At 37.2% G+C, this 16,660-nt stretch overlaps 1 protein-coding gene across 1 annotated transcript; it reads left to right on the top strand.

The window, feature by feature from the left end:
• The first annotated feature begins 5,190 nt into the window (after positions 1 to 5,190).
• Positions 5,191 to 14,792, top strand: ANKRD46 (ankyrin repeat domain 46). Its single transcript, XM_058564720.1, has 4 exons — positions 5,191 to 5,194; positions 7,592 to 7,929; positions 9,145 to 9,303; positions 13,684 to 14,792. Exons 2-4 carry the CDS (start codon positions 7,619 to 7,621, stop codon positions 13,898 to 13,900), a joined length of 687 nt encoding a protein of 228 aa, XP_058420703.1. The 5' UTR covers positions 5,191 to 5,194; positions 7,592 to 7,618; the 3' UTR covers positions 13,901 to 14,792.
• The last annotated feature ends 1,868 nt before the right edge of the window (positions 14,793 to 16,660 follow it).

Below are 16,660 nucleotides of genomic sequence, written 5' to 3'. Positions count from 1 at the left end.
TATATGCGGTCCATCATTGACCAGAGTGTCATTATGCTATATACAGTGCATGACTGTATAGTAAGTTAAAAAAAATTAACATTAGTGTGTATAGTATAAATTAAAAATGTATATTCATATAGAGAAAAAACACTGGAGGACCATAGCACCAAAATATTAATAATAGTTATTTCTAGTTGGTAAGTTTATGGGTAACTTTTATTTTCTTCTCTTTGTTAATATTTTCTTTAAAATTTTACAGTGAACTGTAGAACTAGTCATAAGAAAAATGTTACCTTAAAATCCTGTTACAGTGAATTTAATTGAGTGTACATTCAGCACAGAATTATTGGATTCTCTTATGTCTAGATTTCAAGAAATAATGCGCCAGGCGCTATATAATCTGCCAGGACACACAGATGTATCAGACCCATTTCTTGCCTTCTAAAGACATATTCGGGGGGCTGGCGTTTGGTGTTTGGGGTGCTCCAGTTTGCTGGCCCGGGTTTGTGGGTTCAGATCCCAGACGTGGGCCTACACCACCCATCAAGCCATGCTGTGGCAGTGAGCTACATACAAAATAGAGGAAGATGGGCACAGATGTTAGCTCAGGGATAACCTTCCTCAAGTAAAAAGAGGAAGATTGGCAACAGATGTTAGCTCAGAGCCAATCTTCCTCACCAAAAAAAAAAAAAAAGACATGGTCTGGCAGGAATTTTTGCAAACTATTGTAAACAAGCAACAAAGCTTTGTATGAACCCTTTTCTGTTGATCATCTTGATAACTGTATAGAGGTCACATGGCATATTGGAAACATTATAGACTAACTTTGAAGCCCACTCTACCACTTACAGCAGTGTGGCCTTAGACTCATTAACCTCTCTGAGCCTTAGAAATTAAGACCCGGGCTTTGGGGGAAAAAAGGAGGAGGATTGGCAATAGATGTTAGCTCAGAGCCGGTCTTCCTCAGCAAAAAGAGGAGGATTAGCACGGATGTTAGCTCAGGGCTGATCTTCCTCACAAAGATAAAGAAAGAAAGAAAGAAAGAAAGGAAAGAAAGGGAAAGAAAGAAAGTTATGGTATAATAAGTATATGTTAAAATAGAACATGTTTTCCCCATTAGTTCTTAACCATCAAGAATACCATCTTAAAGTTGCATAGATTGACCTAAGATTAACATAAAAGAAAAAAACATTAACTAGAACTTTCCATCAAGTCAGTGACTCACAAGCTTCCACCACAGTCTCCTTATTGTTTTGTTATTTGGATTGAGACAAGTGCTGTTTGGTGTTAGAAGCTCTTATTACTGAGATCTAGGTAACTGCCTCATCCAGAAGGATGAGTGACTCTGTCCTCATGAAGTTTCTTGGGCAGTGCCACAGAGCATGGAGTTAGGAGTTTTAAATGCTAAGCTGTGTCAGCCTTCTGACACCTGACACCCAGAGTCCTGCTTTTAACAATCCCAGGGAGTCAGCCTCTGAACCAGTCAGTGGACATTGTCCCTTAGGAACCAGGCCATGGTGAACAACCAGAGGGCTTTCTGGGACTTGCCTTTTCACACTATTGACTGTTTTTGTGGTTTTTCCTCGGTCAGGAACCAGTTCCCTTTTCTTTCCCGGAGGTCTTTACTCCCCACTAGAGGTCTCTCCGTTGTTAGAAGCTGCTGTGTTGCCAGGAGTCAATGTTCTGTGCAAGCTATCTTCAGTACCGTAGAGGACTGGCCTCCCCAGAGCGGTGCCCAGCCTTGGGAGGGTGGTAACTATTATTTTTTGGGTGCTTAAGTCATACAACTAGTAAGGAGCCGAAGTGAGGTTCAAACCCGGGCAGTTCAGCTCCTGATACACTCTGGGTGGAGTAGCCAAGCTCTTTTAACAGCCTCTGACAGTAGAAAAACTGCCTGTCTAGAGTACTGTACACTCCTAAAAGTAACCCCTTTCCGGCGAGTGAGACTGTATCACATCTCTCTCCTTTCTGCATTCTCCACCTCTAAAAGCAGCCTTCAGTATGCTTAGCTTTCACATCCTCTGTGAATCTTGAAAGATACTAGTTCACTGCTCACGCTCACACATGAGTGCCTCTAACTCTGCTTGTGGAATGGTTCTTATTGCACGCTCCCTCTGGTAAATACCAGGGCATCCACCTGAGCCCTACCAAATGCTTGGTCCTACAAGCTCTTCCGTAAATAACGTCTCACTCTCCTGGTTGCCTAAGGCACCCAGGCAAATGACCCCCCAAAAGACCTTACATTCTTTCTCTTTTTGCATGGGGAAGATTGGCAGCTTCAGACTCAGCAGTCCTTGTGTCAAAATCTTTAGGACTCCAGGGCCGGCCCCGTGGCTTAGCGGTTAAGTGCGCGCGCTCCGCTGCTGGCGGCCCGGGTTCGGATCCCGGGCGTGCACCGACGCACCGCTTCTCCGGCCATGCTGAGGCCGCGTCCCACATACAGCAACTAGAAGGATGTGCAGCTACAACATACAACTATCTACTGGGGCTTTGGGGAAAAATAAATAAATAAATAAAATCTTTAAAAAAAAAAAAAAATCTTTAGGACTCCATACGATCTAGCATTTGCACTCCTGGCCATATATCCCAGAGAAATGAAGATTTAAGTTCACATAAAAATATGTACCTGACTGTTTTAGAAGCTTTAACATAACACCCCAAAACTGTAGACAACCAGATGTCCTGTGATAGGTGCACACTTAAACTGTGGTATATCCCTACCATGGAATACTACTCAGCAATAAAAAATAAACTGATACAGAAAACAACCTGGATGAATCTCCAGAGAATTATGTTGAATGAAAAAAACCAATTGCAAAAGATTACATACTATATGGTCCCATTTATATAACATTCTTGAAATGATAGAATTATAGAAATGGAAGACAGAGTAGTGGTTTCTAGGGGTTCAGGAGGGCTGGGGATGGGCCGAAAGTAGGTGTGGCTATAAAAGGGCCATATGAGAGATCCTCGTGATAGAAACGTTCTATATCTTGACTATATCAACGTCAATATCCTGGTTGTGGTACTGTACTATAGTTTTGCAAGATGTTACTGTTGGGGGAAACTGGGTAAAAAGTACACAGGATCTCTCTATTATTTCTTACAACTGAATCTAAATGTATAATTATATCAAAATAAAAAGTTAAATTTAAAAAATCTTTAAATGTTCACCCTTGGACAATAGTTAATATGTGTCCTGATTTTTATTCACTTTTATAAGTTGGAGAACCTTGGGGAAGCTATTTCTAGATTTCTAGTGGTTAAGGTCTAATTGGGGTCTCAGATAGTTTCTTGGCAGACTTCTAGTAATTAAGTCTAATGCATTTGTGTAATATTAAGTTTGAAATCACATAAATAAATCCGTAATTTGATTTATTTTCTTAGGGGGCCTTGTCATATCAAAAGAAAATGGCAGAAGCATTGTCTTTCTTGTGGATTTAAGGGAACATTAGTTTCATTGTGGGGGGGCATAACTATAATCTATAATTCTATCTCCAAACAAAAAGCAAAACTTATCATTTTCATAATGTGAACTCTACTATCTTCAGAATAACCCCCCTGCACCATTTTAACTTTGAAAATTAAAGCCAACTCATATATTAGAGAGAGGCTTTAGTGATGAAGACTCAGCTGCAGTGGTCAGGACAAAAAAAGGAAAAATACTAGGCTTTGAGTGAACTCAAAATATTTATTAAGGAAATAGATTAAGTGGCTCAGTGATGTCAAGTTTGTCTAAATTGGTATTATAGATGCAGAAAACTAGGAAGCAGTAGAGGAGGGTAGATGTTTTGTGTGTCACCATGTCTTCATGATATTTGTTGACACTATTGTGGGACTGGTCCTCACGTATACAGACATGCGCCACATGACGACATTTCAGTCAACGATGGACCGCATATACGACGGTGGTCCTGTAAGATTAGTACCGTATAGCCTAGGTGTGTGGTAGGCTATACTATCTAGGTTTCTGTAAGTACACTCTATGTTCACACAATGAGGAAATCTCCTAACACCACATTTCTCAGAATGTTTCCCCGTTGTTGAGCGACGCAGGACTGTAGTTTGTTAGCCCTGGTCTTCACTTCCAGCCTAGCCCTGATACAACCTGATTTACATATTGTAAATGGAGCTTCATGAAATACTATTAATTGTTTCCCTGTGTAAGTTTATTTAAAGAGATTTGATGACAGCATGAATGACCAGTAAAAAGTTAACCTGAATTTCAGGCTGAGCCAGAAATTTGGGGTTTAGACTTTATAGCTCACCACCAAGTGTGGGTATGTGGAATATTTCAGGCACACAGTAAATATTTGTTGAACAAATTAATATTGCTTTTCTGTGGCCCAGACTGCCAGTCCATGACCCCCACTTCCATGATCCCTCAAGAGAAGAATGCAGTGGGGCAGACAGGGTATTCTCGAAATGTCTCTTGGTGCATAGAGGGGATACTGAGTGGGTCCCAGGGAGAGCATGGAGACAGCACCATGGTTTGGGAGGAGCAGGGTCAGGCATGTGGAAAAGACTGCAGATAGATTTGAGCCAGTTTTTCTTTCACACTGAAAAGAAAAGATGGAGGGGGGTGGTGGGCAATCTCGAGGAGATTTAAGTATCAGCATTCAAGATAGATTAGAAATATTTTTTCTTAAATGTATCCTCTTTGGTTTAAATATAAGTATTGGTTGTTTTTACTTTTTACCCCATTGCAAGTAGCATTTTATTTATAAAAATGCTTTTGTGGGCAAATCTGAGATCTAGCCACCACTTATAATGTGAAAAATATGCATTCTGAATTCCAGTGACTTAGAGTGAATTTTCAGAGCCCAGTTTGTTCTCTACTGATGGCACATAATTTGATTCTTTTTCTTTTATCTTTCTGACCATGCTTTCTTGTTTGTGGGCAGCAGAGCCACTCCTTATTAACCCCTTTCTTTTTCCTTTTCATTACTCTATTATTCGTTAGTTACTTTACTAGCCTCACAAGTTGATGCCTCACCCACAGATTTTCTGGAGAATATCTACAGGCCCCACTAGCTTGTCTGTATTTAATAGAACAGCAAGTCCTTTTTCACGCCACATCTTTGTTATAATTGAATTTTTTGTTTACTGTAGATCCTTGCCTGCACATATCTGAATATTCTATTGAACCTCCTTAAGAATTCAGAGAAACTGCCGGGTGACCACTGAAAGAAAGATCTGATCTAAGGCTTACGTGAGTATTTTCTACTGTGGACTTCCTCACAATATGTGAAAGCTTCATTGAACTGTGGCCTTGCTTTAGGGCAGATTCAGTTGTGTGATTAAGATGAAAATGTTATCTATCATTGGGCGTATTAAATTTGGGGGTAAGGTTAGCAGTTTCTCAAGGACACAAAGAAACTCATGAAATACATCACACTTATTCTCACTTAAAAAATAGACAAGAAAGGCTTGCCTTTTTACTGAGCCAACATTCAAAAGAATCCCAGTCTGCAAACCACAAGAATTCTTACTGTGTTTGAACCAAAACACCAAGTAGATTGTTTTTCATTATCTATTCTTACAGAATTTAACCAAAACACATTACCTCTTAAAAAGCACTTGATATGTGGTATTTTATTTTTTTAAAAGTTTGTGATAGCTTTGTCTTTTTTATGATCCAATCCAATGAATACTGCAGGGGAAGATAGGGAGTTTCCCTCAAAAGAGAATTCTTGACTACTTTATTGAGTAATTTCTTCTCATGAGTTAATTTCTTTAAAAATCATTGTTTAATGTCAAAATCTGAAGTTTCTTTTATCTTGATCTCTGTAATTCTTTATCATAAGCAGATTTTCCCCTTATTTAGAATTATCCTTAACAGCTCCTCCTCACTGTTTATAACCAATGGGTCATTAAGTTGTGCTGATTCTATCTTCCATATCTCCCTCCAGTGTGCCCCCTTGTCTCTGCCACTGCCTTAGATCAGGCTGTCATCATTTCTTGCCTAGAGTTCTACAGTGATCTACTGGCTGATCTTCCTGTCTCCAGTCTTGACCCCTCCAATCTAACTTCTCCGTATTGCCAACAAAATAATCTTTCTGAAAGATTAATATAATAAGACCATACCATTTCCTTGGCTTAAAATCCTTCAATGACTCCTTACTAAAATTCAGGTCTAAAAAACCTTACCATGGAGTTGTTAGAAAGATTAAATAAAATACATTAAGAACCCCTAGTGCAATGCCTGGCTCAGAACAGGCCCTCAGTATGTGTTAATATTTCCCGTTTGCACAGATTAACCCATGGCAGCAGCAGAGCTCTAGTGTTAGGGTAGCCCAGGACTAGAGGGACAGTGGCTCTGCTGGGAAACCAGGCTAAAAGGAATACGGGTTAAGAATCTCACCAAACTCCACAGCCATGCTTTCCTGAATCCCCTTAAGGATAGGCACAAGAGTAGATTGGTCTGGCATCCAGTTGCATCAGTGTTCCAGAAAGAAAGACTTTGCGTAATAAACTACGAGTCAAGCCTGTCTGTAACTAAGCTTTTGTAACGGGAACCATCTCTATCAAAACATCAGTCTGTGCCTTTATGTTTTTTTGTTTTGGTTTGTTTTCTCTTCAATTTCTTAGTAAAGCTTCTGTTGTCAGGCTTTAGGTTTTGCTTAAATGAACCAAGGGGAAGAGAGAGAGAGACATACACACACAAAGAAACCTCTGAGTCAGGGAAGTGTCAATGAGAGAGATGTGGACCAACTGACTGGTGAAGCTAGGTTACTCAGATGGATGAAATATTAGAGTGGACACAGTGGGATTGTTGCTGTTGTCCCACTTCTCTATTCCCAGACAGACCTGTTTTTCCTGAGCTCTCAGTCTTCAGACAACGGAAGTTTGGCAAAATCAGATATTTAGATAACCACAGAACAGCGCAGAATAGCAGGAATACTGTAAAAAGACAGTCTAAATTGATTTTATGATAGTTCCAATTTTTAAATTCAGTTTGTTGCTTTCCTTAGCTTTTCTCTTTCTATTAAAATTTGAAGTCTGTGCTATAAACACAACATTCAGTGGGTCCTCATTGAATGTGAATGAAGTTATTTTATTTTTTTTTCATGCTGATTTAGTTAACTTTTAAGCAGGTAGTTGTGTTTACCACATAGCATATCTCAAATACGATAAGCAAATATATGAAAGAGAATTACTTGTTTTAAAGAAGAATCTCTACCAGCAGTAGCATTTGTGTGTGTGTGTGTGTGTGTGTGTGTGTGTGTGTGTGTGTGTATGTAGGTAGGTCTTTGAAGTTTAAGGATCACATACCTATGTCTTCTGACAATGCAATAAACTTAAATCTAAGCAGTTATATCTTACTTAACTTTAAAAATCTCTCTTAGTTTTTTTTACATGATGAAAAGCAAAATAGAACTGTATAGTAATTTCATTGCAATTTTGATCCAGCATATATGAAAAAAATAAGACATTTTAATGGAAAATAAAATATTATTGATAACTTTGTTGTGGTTTCTGTTTGGTGAGGTAATTTATTAGAGGCAGGAGGCCAAGAAGAATAAGTAACAGTGCTTTTTTAAATGACTTCATTGTCTGGATTTAGTTTGGCTTCACCGAATCTCACTCACCTCATATTTCATTACAGGCGTATTCTAACCGCCACATCAAAACAATGTCCTACGTTTTTGTAAATGATTCTTCTCAGACTAATGTGCCCTTGCTACAGTCCTGTACTGATGGAGACTTTAACTATTCCAAGCGGCTTTTGGAAAGTGGCTTTGACCCAAACATTCGTGACAGCAGGGGCAGAACAGGCCTTCACCTCGCAGCAGCCCGAGGAAATGTAGACATCTGCCAGTTGTTGCATAAATTTGGTGCTGATCTTCTGGCCACGGATTATCAAGGAAACACAGCTCTTCATCTCTGTGGCCATGTGGATACTATTCAATTCTTAGTTTCCAATGGACTCAAAATTGATATTTGGTAAGTTCTCTGTGGTTTTTAAAGTCTAGTCAGTTCTTTCCATTAGTCTCCCAACCCATGGTGTAATCTCAGAGTCTATTGATTTTGTTTCCTTATTGATCAGTTGTAGTGACAAGTTCAGAAAGGCATTGAGGACAGTGTAATTTTGTTAGGGAAGTGAGGGAACAAGGGGCTGACTTCTAGATTTATGCTGAAGCAGTGTAAGTTTTTCTATGAAAATAGTGGCTAGGATGTACTACTAATTAATTGTGTATTGTAAGATATGGGAAAAAGAAGAAAACTAATATTTGTTGAAAATCAATTATGGGCTGGGCACTGTGTTTACTTATGTTAGCTCATTTAATCCTCAGAATGAATAGTTCTTGCAATAGTTATTATCTTCATTTTACAGATGAAATAGTTAGACAAGAAAGGTTAGATGACTTAACAAAGGTCATGCAGCTGGAATTTGAACCTAGTTCCGCCTGATTCCAAAGCTTGTTTGCCTTCTATCATATAATATACTATGCTAGCTTCATAATCTCTCTGGGGCTCAAAGTCCTTTTTATACTGAACATTTTGAAGAAGTCATGGGTTTTTTTGTTTGTGTTAGTGATACTTTCTGTCTTGACTGGAAAGGATGTCAGGCCACCTTTAAAACAGCTTGACCTTTAAACTACAGTTACATATTGCCCTAATTTATTGGTGCTATAATGTCCCTAAATCTGAATAGGACATTAAGTGGTTCTGCTACTACGAGGACAAAATGTGGTGGGAATTGACTACGGGATTCAGTGTTACGCAGGCTCTCTCCTGTTGTTGGTGTTAAATAGCTAGTCAATCAAAGCAGCTTATTTGGTTGCTTTTGGGTTTTTGGGGTTTTTTTAATTCTTAGACTTTTTTTTTATATACACTCTTCCAATAAAATGTAAATGTCAGATAAGAATGAATCAAGAACTAGACTTTCCAATTAATTTCTGGAAAGATGCCTTCTTTTTCTTTTATTTACTCTCTTTTATCCACTCTTTTGCCAATATATTCTTTTTTCTTTTTCCCTAGAAGGAAAAAAAATAGGTTAACTCAAAATTCAGGTTCCAGCTCGACCATTGGTTCTGCTGAGTTTTAAATTTAGAGTTAATTGAGCCCGTGCCTTCTTCACTGAGATCTACACAAATAGTTGCTAACAAGATAATACGACTGCTAAAATGACCTCTTTATTTTCATGAACTTCTTTAGCAATCATCAAGGTGCTACACCCTTAGTTCTGGCAAAGCGCAGGGGAGTGAATAAAGATGTCATCCGATTGCTGGAATCTTTGGAAGAACAGGAGGTAAAAGGATTTAACAGAGGAACCCACTCAAAACTGGAGACCATGCAGACAGCTGAGAGTGAAAGGTACTTAAGATATAGTTTTTTAAGGGCCAGTCACTTTAGATACTTGGATCTATAATGACAATTTGTGAGCTTTTGATTTATTTGCTTTCAAGTACAGAGCTTTGATATTTTCTTTGAACTTTATATAGGTCCTTATGGCTCCAGATTATAATTGAGAAGCTATTAACCGAAAGTACTACGTGCCCACATGCACATCATGTTCTGTTAGCCACTGTGCAAGGAAATGTGCTGTATTGGCAGTCCAAGGGAGAAGAGGTAGTTAAAAGCTGAATATGAGGGAAGGAAACAGGAGTTTGAGAATTTTAAGTACAGGTCACAAAAAGAATGGAATTCAAAAAGAGGAGAAAAACAAGTAAGGCTAAAACCTAGACGGTATTAGAAAAGACCAAAAGGTAGTTTCAAGGGTAGGGAAGTAGAGTGCTGAGGGAAAAGTGAAACAGGAGGAGAGAAAGTAATACAAGATTTAATGCATATACAATTCAGTAATATGAAAGTGAAAGTGATTTTCACATGATTTGGAACAATGAAATTTAATTTGGGCTCCTATAAGTAATTGAAGCTAAGATGTAGTGACTGACAGGGTCTTAAGTGTCTCATCGTTTCTCATCTAGAACCAGTTTAGAACACAGATCAGGGAGCACTGAGAAGGTAACAAATCATCTTTTTTCCTGGCTTCTCTGGCTCAACAGGTGAAGTCAGTAGGCCAGACTTAGTTGTACTAGCATGTAGTTTGGTTGACCACCGTGGAGTTTCAGCCTTCTAGATGTTACCAGGTAAGAAGGGTGATGAGCTTACTATAGTCTCCTCCCAAAATTTTCAGTGAAATATATTTCAAAGGCCCTCATCAGCTGTTGACCCAGTAGCTGACTGACCAGGACTTGGCATTAGGATCATATGGTTCACTTATTGGGATCGTTGTTTCTGTGAGTTCAAAATGAAATCCTCTTTATTTTCCATAGTTCTCCCTTTATTTGATTCCTTTGTACCGGTGATTGCTTTCCTCCCTCTTCACATGCTGGCTGGTGTACTCCTTGGGGACCATTAATTCCACTCTCAAACTTCGGACTGTTTTCTTTAGATACTTTCAAGCATTTATTACTGTGAAAAAAAGTTAAAGTGTTTTACTTCTAGAACAGTGCATGCTCTTCATGAGTTATCACCAAAAGCTGACAAGTAGATAGAAGTCAAAGATGCATTGGCAAGCTCTTTTTCTCTCTCCTGTGTACTCTGGATCAACAGTCAGAATGCCATAAGCAATTTAATAACATTGAGTTATCTATTATTTGTTAAAGATCATGTTCTTCCAAAATAACTTGAAATTTATTTTCATAATTCTTTAAGCTGCTTTGCCATGAAAAATGTCCAAGAATGTGTTTTTGCTTGGTATATTTTGTGAACCTTGCTTGGTATATTTTGTTAATAGCCAGTTTCTTGGCACCTCTTTATCAGAAATATGCTTTTGACTTCATTTAGCCTCAGTTGTGATTACTTATTAACTAAGAAGTGATTAGTCATTTGAGCAGCTCAGTATGAAATATTTACTCCAGCTTTTTTCACATACCTGCCATTTCACTTCAGCATGAGAATTTGGTTTGTTTTACAGCATTGTGTAAAGCCAGTTCTTCAAAAACTAAGTTATTAATACTTCTACTACCTAGTTGTCCTATCTTACTCCTGCCCCTCAGTGTCATGATAGAAATGCAGTGTTGAAGTTTAAATTAAAAAGCTTAAAGGCAACATCATTGATCATTAGGAAAATGCAAGTCGAAACCACAGTGAAATACCACTTCATGCCCAGTAGGGTGGCTATAATCAAAAAGATGGACAATAATAAGTATTGGCAAGGATGTGGAGAAATTGGAACCCTCATGTATTGCTGATAGGAATGTAAAATAGTGTTGCTGTTTTGGAACACAGTTTGGCAGTTCCTCAAAAACTTACACAGAGTTACCATATGACCCAACAATTCCACTTTTAGGTATATACCGAAGAAAATTGAAAACATATGTTCACACAAAAACTTATACACAAATGTTCATAGCAACATTATTCATAATAGCCACAATGTGGAAACAACCCAAAAGTCTGTCAACTGATGAATAAATGAACAGAATGTCATTTATCCATCCAGTGGAATATTATTCCACCATAAAAAGGAATGAAATACTGATAACATGCTACAACATGGATGAACTTTGAACGCATGCTGCGTACGAGGAGCCAGTCACAAAAGGCAACATATTATGTGATGCCATTTATATGAAATGTCCAGAATCAGCAAATAGAAAGTAAATTAGTGGTTGCCAGGAGCTGGGAGAAGGTACAATGGGAAGTGACTGCTAAAGGCTACAGAGTTTATTATAGAAGTGATAAAAATGTTCTGAAATTAGATAGTTGAAATAGTTGTACAACTTTATGATATCCTAAAAACCACTGAATTGTACCTTTAAAAAGATGAATTTTCTGATATGTGCATTATATCAATAAAAAAAGTAGGGAAGAAAAGCTTAAAAGGATGGGCTAGCATGTGGCATTATGGCATCGCCATAATGTGTCACGATTAGCCTTCTCTAGAGCAGAAAATAAAGCAAAGTTTTCAGTGTATTTAGTATTTTCCATTTCCCTTAGGATTCCCTGAGATATAGGATAACTTCATAAGGGTCTGTAAATCAAGTTGATGAAAAATATTTCCCCGCTCCCCCATATCCTAAGCTTAATTTAGTTGCTTTTTACTTTGTACTGACAAAGACAGTGTAGATGACACTTATACAAAAAAATATTACATACATATGCGCACATACATACCATCATGATAGCATCAGGTATTAACTGGACAGTAGAAAACATCTCATGGGATAAAGTCACCGTAGAAAACTCTTAATAGGCAGAGCTTCGTGAGCTCCTAGAAGAATGCTCGACTGAATTCTCATTTTATATCTAACATCTTTGATTATGAGAGCATGTTAACTCGGCCATAGTCAATAAATTTCATATAAGTCAAAATTAACCTCTCCTGAACCTGTTTATCTGCTTATGGTTTTATGTGTTTAAACCTTCTCAGGTTCTAATCTTATTTTTGAACTTGCTTCAGTTTCCTTAAATTTCTATATAGTTGTAGATTCCCACTGAAAATGCCTTCTCTTGTTCAGAGAATAAACATCTCAATATTGAAAAAGTTTGGTTGTCAAACAGATTAGTCCCCGAGGAAGTCAGCTTCCCATAATTAGAGACAACCTCTGATACTAGTAAGGGTGGAAGGACCTCTGGTCAAGAAGTAAAATAAAGTTGTATGTTAAAATAACTGCCAATTTTGCATGGTGAACCAGACTCTAAGACTTTGTTTCATGCTGTTTCTATTGTTCTGTGCCCAGATGGTTGGAAGAATATGAGGTGAGGGGTGTAGGGTGGATAGTAATGACCTTTTATAAGCAATAGATAGTTGATATGTATGATTCTGGTCATTGTGGCTTTAATCTAAATGATACCCTGTTACTGGACCTGTGTGTTGTGATATAGTTGTGGGTGCTAATTCCTTAGCGCTTTGAATTCATCACAGTGCAGCCTTCCAGATACCAACGTCAGACATACTGTTTTCTATTTGTAGTGGTCATATTTCTTGTTGACAGAGTTCTGAAAACCAAAATCAGTGTTTTTATGATATTTGTACTACCTTATTTTCAACTAGACTCAGCCTTTATGCAGAAGAGAAATAAACTTATTTTGTATTATTGTACAAGATAAAACTAGAACCAATGGGAGGAAACTATTAAGAAGAATTGCTAATGACTAGACCTGCCCACATGTATAACAGACTGAGGAGTAAGCATCCATTATTAGAGGATTACAGTTAAAAGAAGGAATTCCTTCACTGGTCAGATTATTGAACTAAATTAATAAAAATTATCTTTTCACTTTAAGATTCACACACTGTATAAAACGATTTAAATTTTGCCATCTTTGCTTATTTTTATTAACATAAATTCTCAAGTTATGAATCCTTATTTTGAATTCTTCTAAATTTAAAATAACCAAAATGTGTTTTGGTTTAGTATCTGATGGAAACAACTCATTTGACCTACTTTAAGACTTCTGCTTGGGACTTTTTTATTAGAAAAGGACTTTTAACTTTGGCTCTTCTAGATACTAAACCAAGAAACATAATCATTACGGGTTAGCAGTTTACAGTTTAAGGTAGATTGTCGAGATGACTCAGTATGTAAGTGTATGAGAGTATTTGTATATATTTGTAAGTTTTCTTCTTGTAAGTGTTGTGTTGTATGGTTAGTTTCCTAAATAATCCAGTTCCTGTGGTTTCATGTTTTTGAAATGGGTGCCGTGTGTTGTTCCATGCTCTCTCTTTTCTCTTTGTGTCTTTCATAGTGCCATGGAAAGCCATTCTCTCCTCAGTCCCAGCCTGCAGCAAGGTGAAGGAGTCCTGTCCAGCTTCCGAACCACGTGGCAGGAGTTCGTAGAGGATCTGGGCTTCTGGAGGGTGTTGCTCTTGATCTTCGTCATTGCTTTGCTGTCTCTTGGCATTGCCTACTATGTGAGTGGGGTGCTACCCTTTGTGGAAAACCAGCCTGAACTGGTGCATTAAAGGAGCTCATGGGAGATGAGGCAAATGCTGGCTTCCAGTGTTTGTTCTCAGTTTCTCAGAAATTTCCTCTTAGTGCAAGGCAGTGAGGGATGTACATTTTTTCTTTTTGCATTTTTACGTATTATAATCCTTTTAAAAGAACGACATGTTCCTTTGAACTAACTACATACTGTGGTCAAATATACTGCATCCTAAAGCTACCTCTGACTCACCCTGACTTCTTAGGAAAACCTACACATAGCCTTGTTGATAAAAACATGGAAATAGCTAAAGAATGAAACATGAAGTAAAAGACTAGGAAGTCTTCACTATAGAACCTTACCCTAATATAAGACCAACTAAAGTGTTCAAAAAGATAAAGGTTTTTCCTGTATGATTAGTTTAGGTTGGTAGTTTTATTTTGTTTTTGTTTGTTTATTTTTGCAGGAGCCCCTTTTCTCGTTTTATTTGCTTTCTCTGGGGGTAGGGAAGAGAAAGAAACATTCAGCTTAAAACTTGAAGTGCTTTTTTCAAATCCTATATAGCAAAGCAGCATTGTTGGAATCTCTTGGTTCATTTTAGTATTTTCAAGTCTAGTCACAAACAGAACTTTTGAAAATGAGCTATATTTTCTTCAAAAATGATTGATCTTGTGTTCATTTGTTTTTAGGATAATTTTGAATTTTTTGTGTCAGCTGCTTTGCTTCTTAGTATCTGGAAAATGAACTTGAGGAATTCATTTTGTTCACTTTTCAATTTCCCCTAGTGTTGATTTCAATACCCTGTTCATTAAAAATACAGTCAGAAAACTGTTTTTCTACTCAATAGTTAGCAGGGAAAAATAATTCTGATATTTAACTGTCACTATAATTCCATAGCGCTATTATTGTGAAAAATTCAGTTCTATAAGCTAGGTGTATTGTCACAATTGTATCATAGTTCATAATTATTTCATTTCATGTGCAGTCCTATTTAGAGGCCTGTAGGAATTGTCATAACAGTTCCGTCCATGTCACTAATTCTCTGATGGCAAGAACGGATGGAACATCTCTGAGTTAACAATGCTGAACACTATTGTACTGGGTGTCGTAAAATCTTTATGAATGATAATATTATGTAAATTGAAATCTGGTCCCCAAACTGTATTGCAGCTTTCAGCAGTATGTTTGAAGTCCTCTTTTGTTAATGATTCTATTAGGTATAAGTCATATTCTCGGATTGTTAAAGAATATGAAGACGATAATTATTCATCGGGTATTGTCAGAAAATCATAGTGAAAGAACTAATGGTTTTATTTTTTAGAACAAAGGCATCTAAGCTACTACTAGTTGAATTGTTGCTAGAATTAGAAATTATAGTTTAGAATAAACTATCTGTGATTCTTTTTGCTTCTTGATACTTTCTCTTTTGTGCTTATGTATCTAGGATTGAGGGATTTTCTTTCCTGTGGCTTTATCCTCTCTTAAAGAGCCATTTTAACATTTGTGATTTACTTGGCTGCTTCATTATCAGCTCACAGAGTCTTGCTTTTAGGTTAGATACAAACAAAATAAATCATACTTGGTGTAAGTACAGCAAAAAACAGCAGCCTGTAGGATGGAGAACACTAGAAATCAAAGTATATTCAGAATGAAAGCTTTGGAATTAGCTTTACATTTGTTTGTAAATGTAAACAGATATGCAAAATTGGTTAACGTATATGTAAATAAATTGCATTTTTTAACATTAATGTTTCCTTTTAAGTGCTTATTTCTTTGTATTTTATTCTCTACATTCAACATTGAATAATACTATCAATAAATGTATTTATAATCTCTTATCACAATTTGTTTTCTTAGTGTATCATTATTTTCCTTTTAATTTAGTTTTTTTAATGGGTTGCAATTGGTTGTTTAAAAACAAAGAGCTTTTTTTCAAACCTGATGTAATAGATATATCAAATTTATATATGTTTGCCTTATAAATGCTCTGAAATTAATTTGGGTGAATTGCTTGTGGATTTAAGAATGATAATAACTATCATGATTAAGCAGTTCCTAATAATACAAGTCACTTTACATGCCTCATCTCATTTCATCCTTACATCACCCCCCAACTACATTTACCCATTTTATAAGATGAGGAAACTGACATGAGAGAGTTAAGTAGCTTGTCCAAGGTCAGACAGCTAGGACATAGTAGAACAGGGATTCTTGATTGAGGCTCTATCCCCAATTATAAGTTTGCTCTTTCTTATCCCCCACTGTTGTGAATCTGGCAATGGAACCATCTAGAACCTTGCCTGCTGCCAACTCAGCAGCATGTTACTAAATTTTCCACTCCTGTTCCTAAATACTTATCTTTTCCTCCTCCTATAATGCACCATTTTCCCACGTCCTCCCAGTGTTACTAACCTTTGAAATTCAAGCTCAAACCCGTAGCAGAAAACCTCTCCGAGTTAACAGAAGACTACCCACTTCTGTGCCTGTCATTTCCTCATCACTTACCGTACTCAGTAAGCATGTGTATATTTTTTCATTTGTCTAATTATAAGTTTCATGAGAGCGGGGACTTAGTCTTTTTTTAACAACTGTATCTGTCCACAGTACATCCTGTAGAACTCTTTGTACACAAATAGTGATAGTATTACTTTTTTTGCTTGTGGCAATGTTTTTTTCTTTTCAGATTAAATAGTTATTTACCTTTCACATGTTTCCTCCAACATACTGCATGTGTGAACTATGCTGGTTATTCTTCCTCTGCGACGTGCCTGCTAATTGATGGAAGAACTAACTCCACAGA

This window comes from Diceros bicornis, chromosome 21 (assembly GCF_020826845.1).
Source record: "Diceros bicornis minor isolate mBicDic1 chromosome 21, mDicBic1.mat.cur, whole genome shotgun sequence".
In the NCBI taxonomy this organism is placed as follows: domain Eukaryota; kingdom Metazoa; phylum Chordata; class Mammalia; order Perissodactyla; family Rhinocerotidae; genus Diceros; species Diceros bicornis.
This window is presented reverse-complemented; position numbering and strand designations above follow the sequence as displayed.

Coding starts and splice junctions, on each gene's coding strand:
- ANKRD46 (XM_058564720.1), top strand. CDS start 7,619: ATGTCCTACGTTTTTGTAAATGATTCTTCTCAGACTAATGTGCCCTTG. Junction 7,930..9,144: donor GGACTCAAAATTGATATTTG/GTAAGTTCTCTG, acceptor GAACTTCTTTAG/CAATCATCAAGGTGCTACAC. Junction 9,304..13,683: donor CAGACAGCTGAGAGTGAAAG/GTACTTAAGATA, acceptor TGTCTTTCATAG/TGCCATGGAAAGCCATTCTC.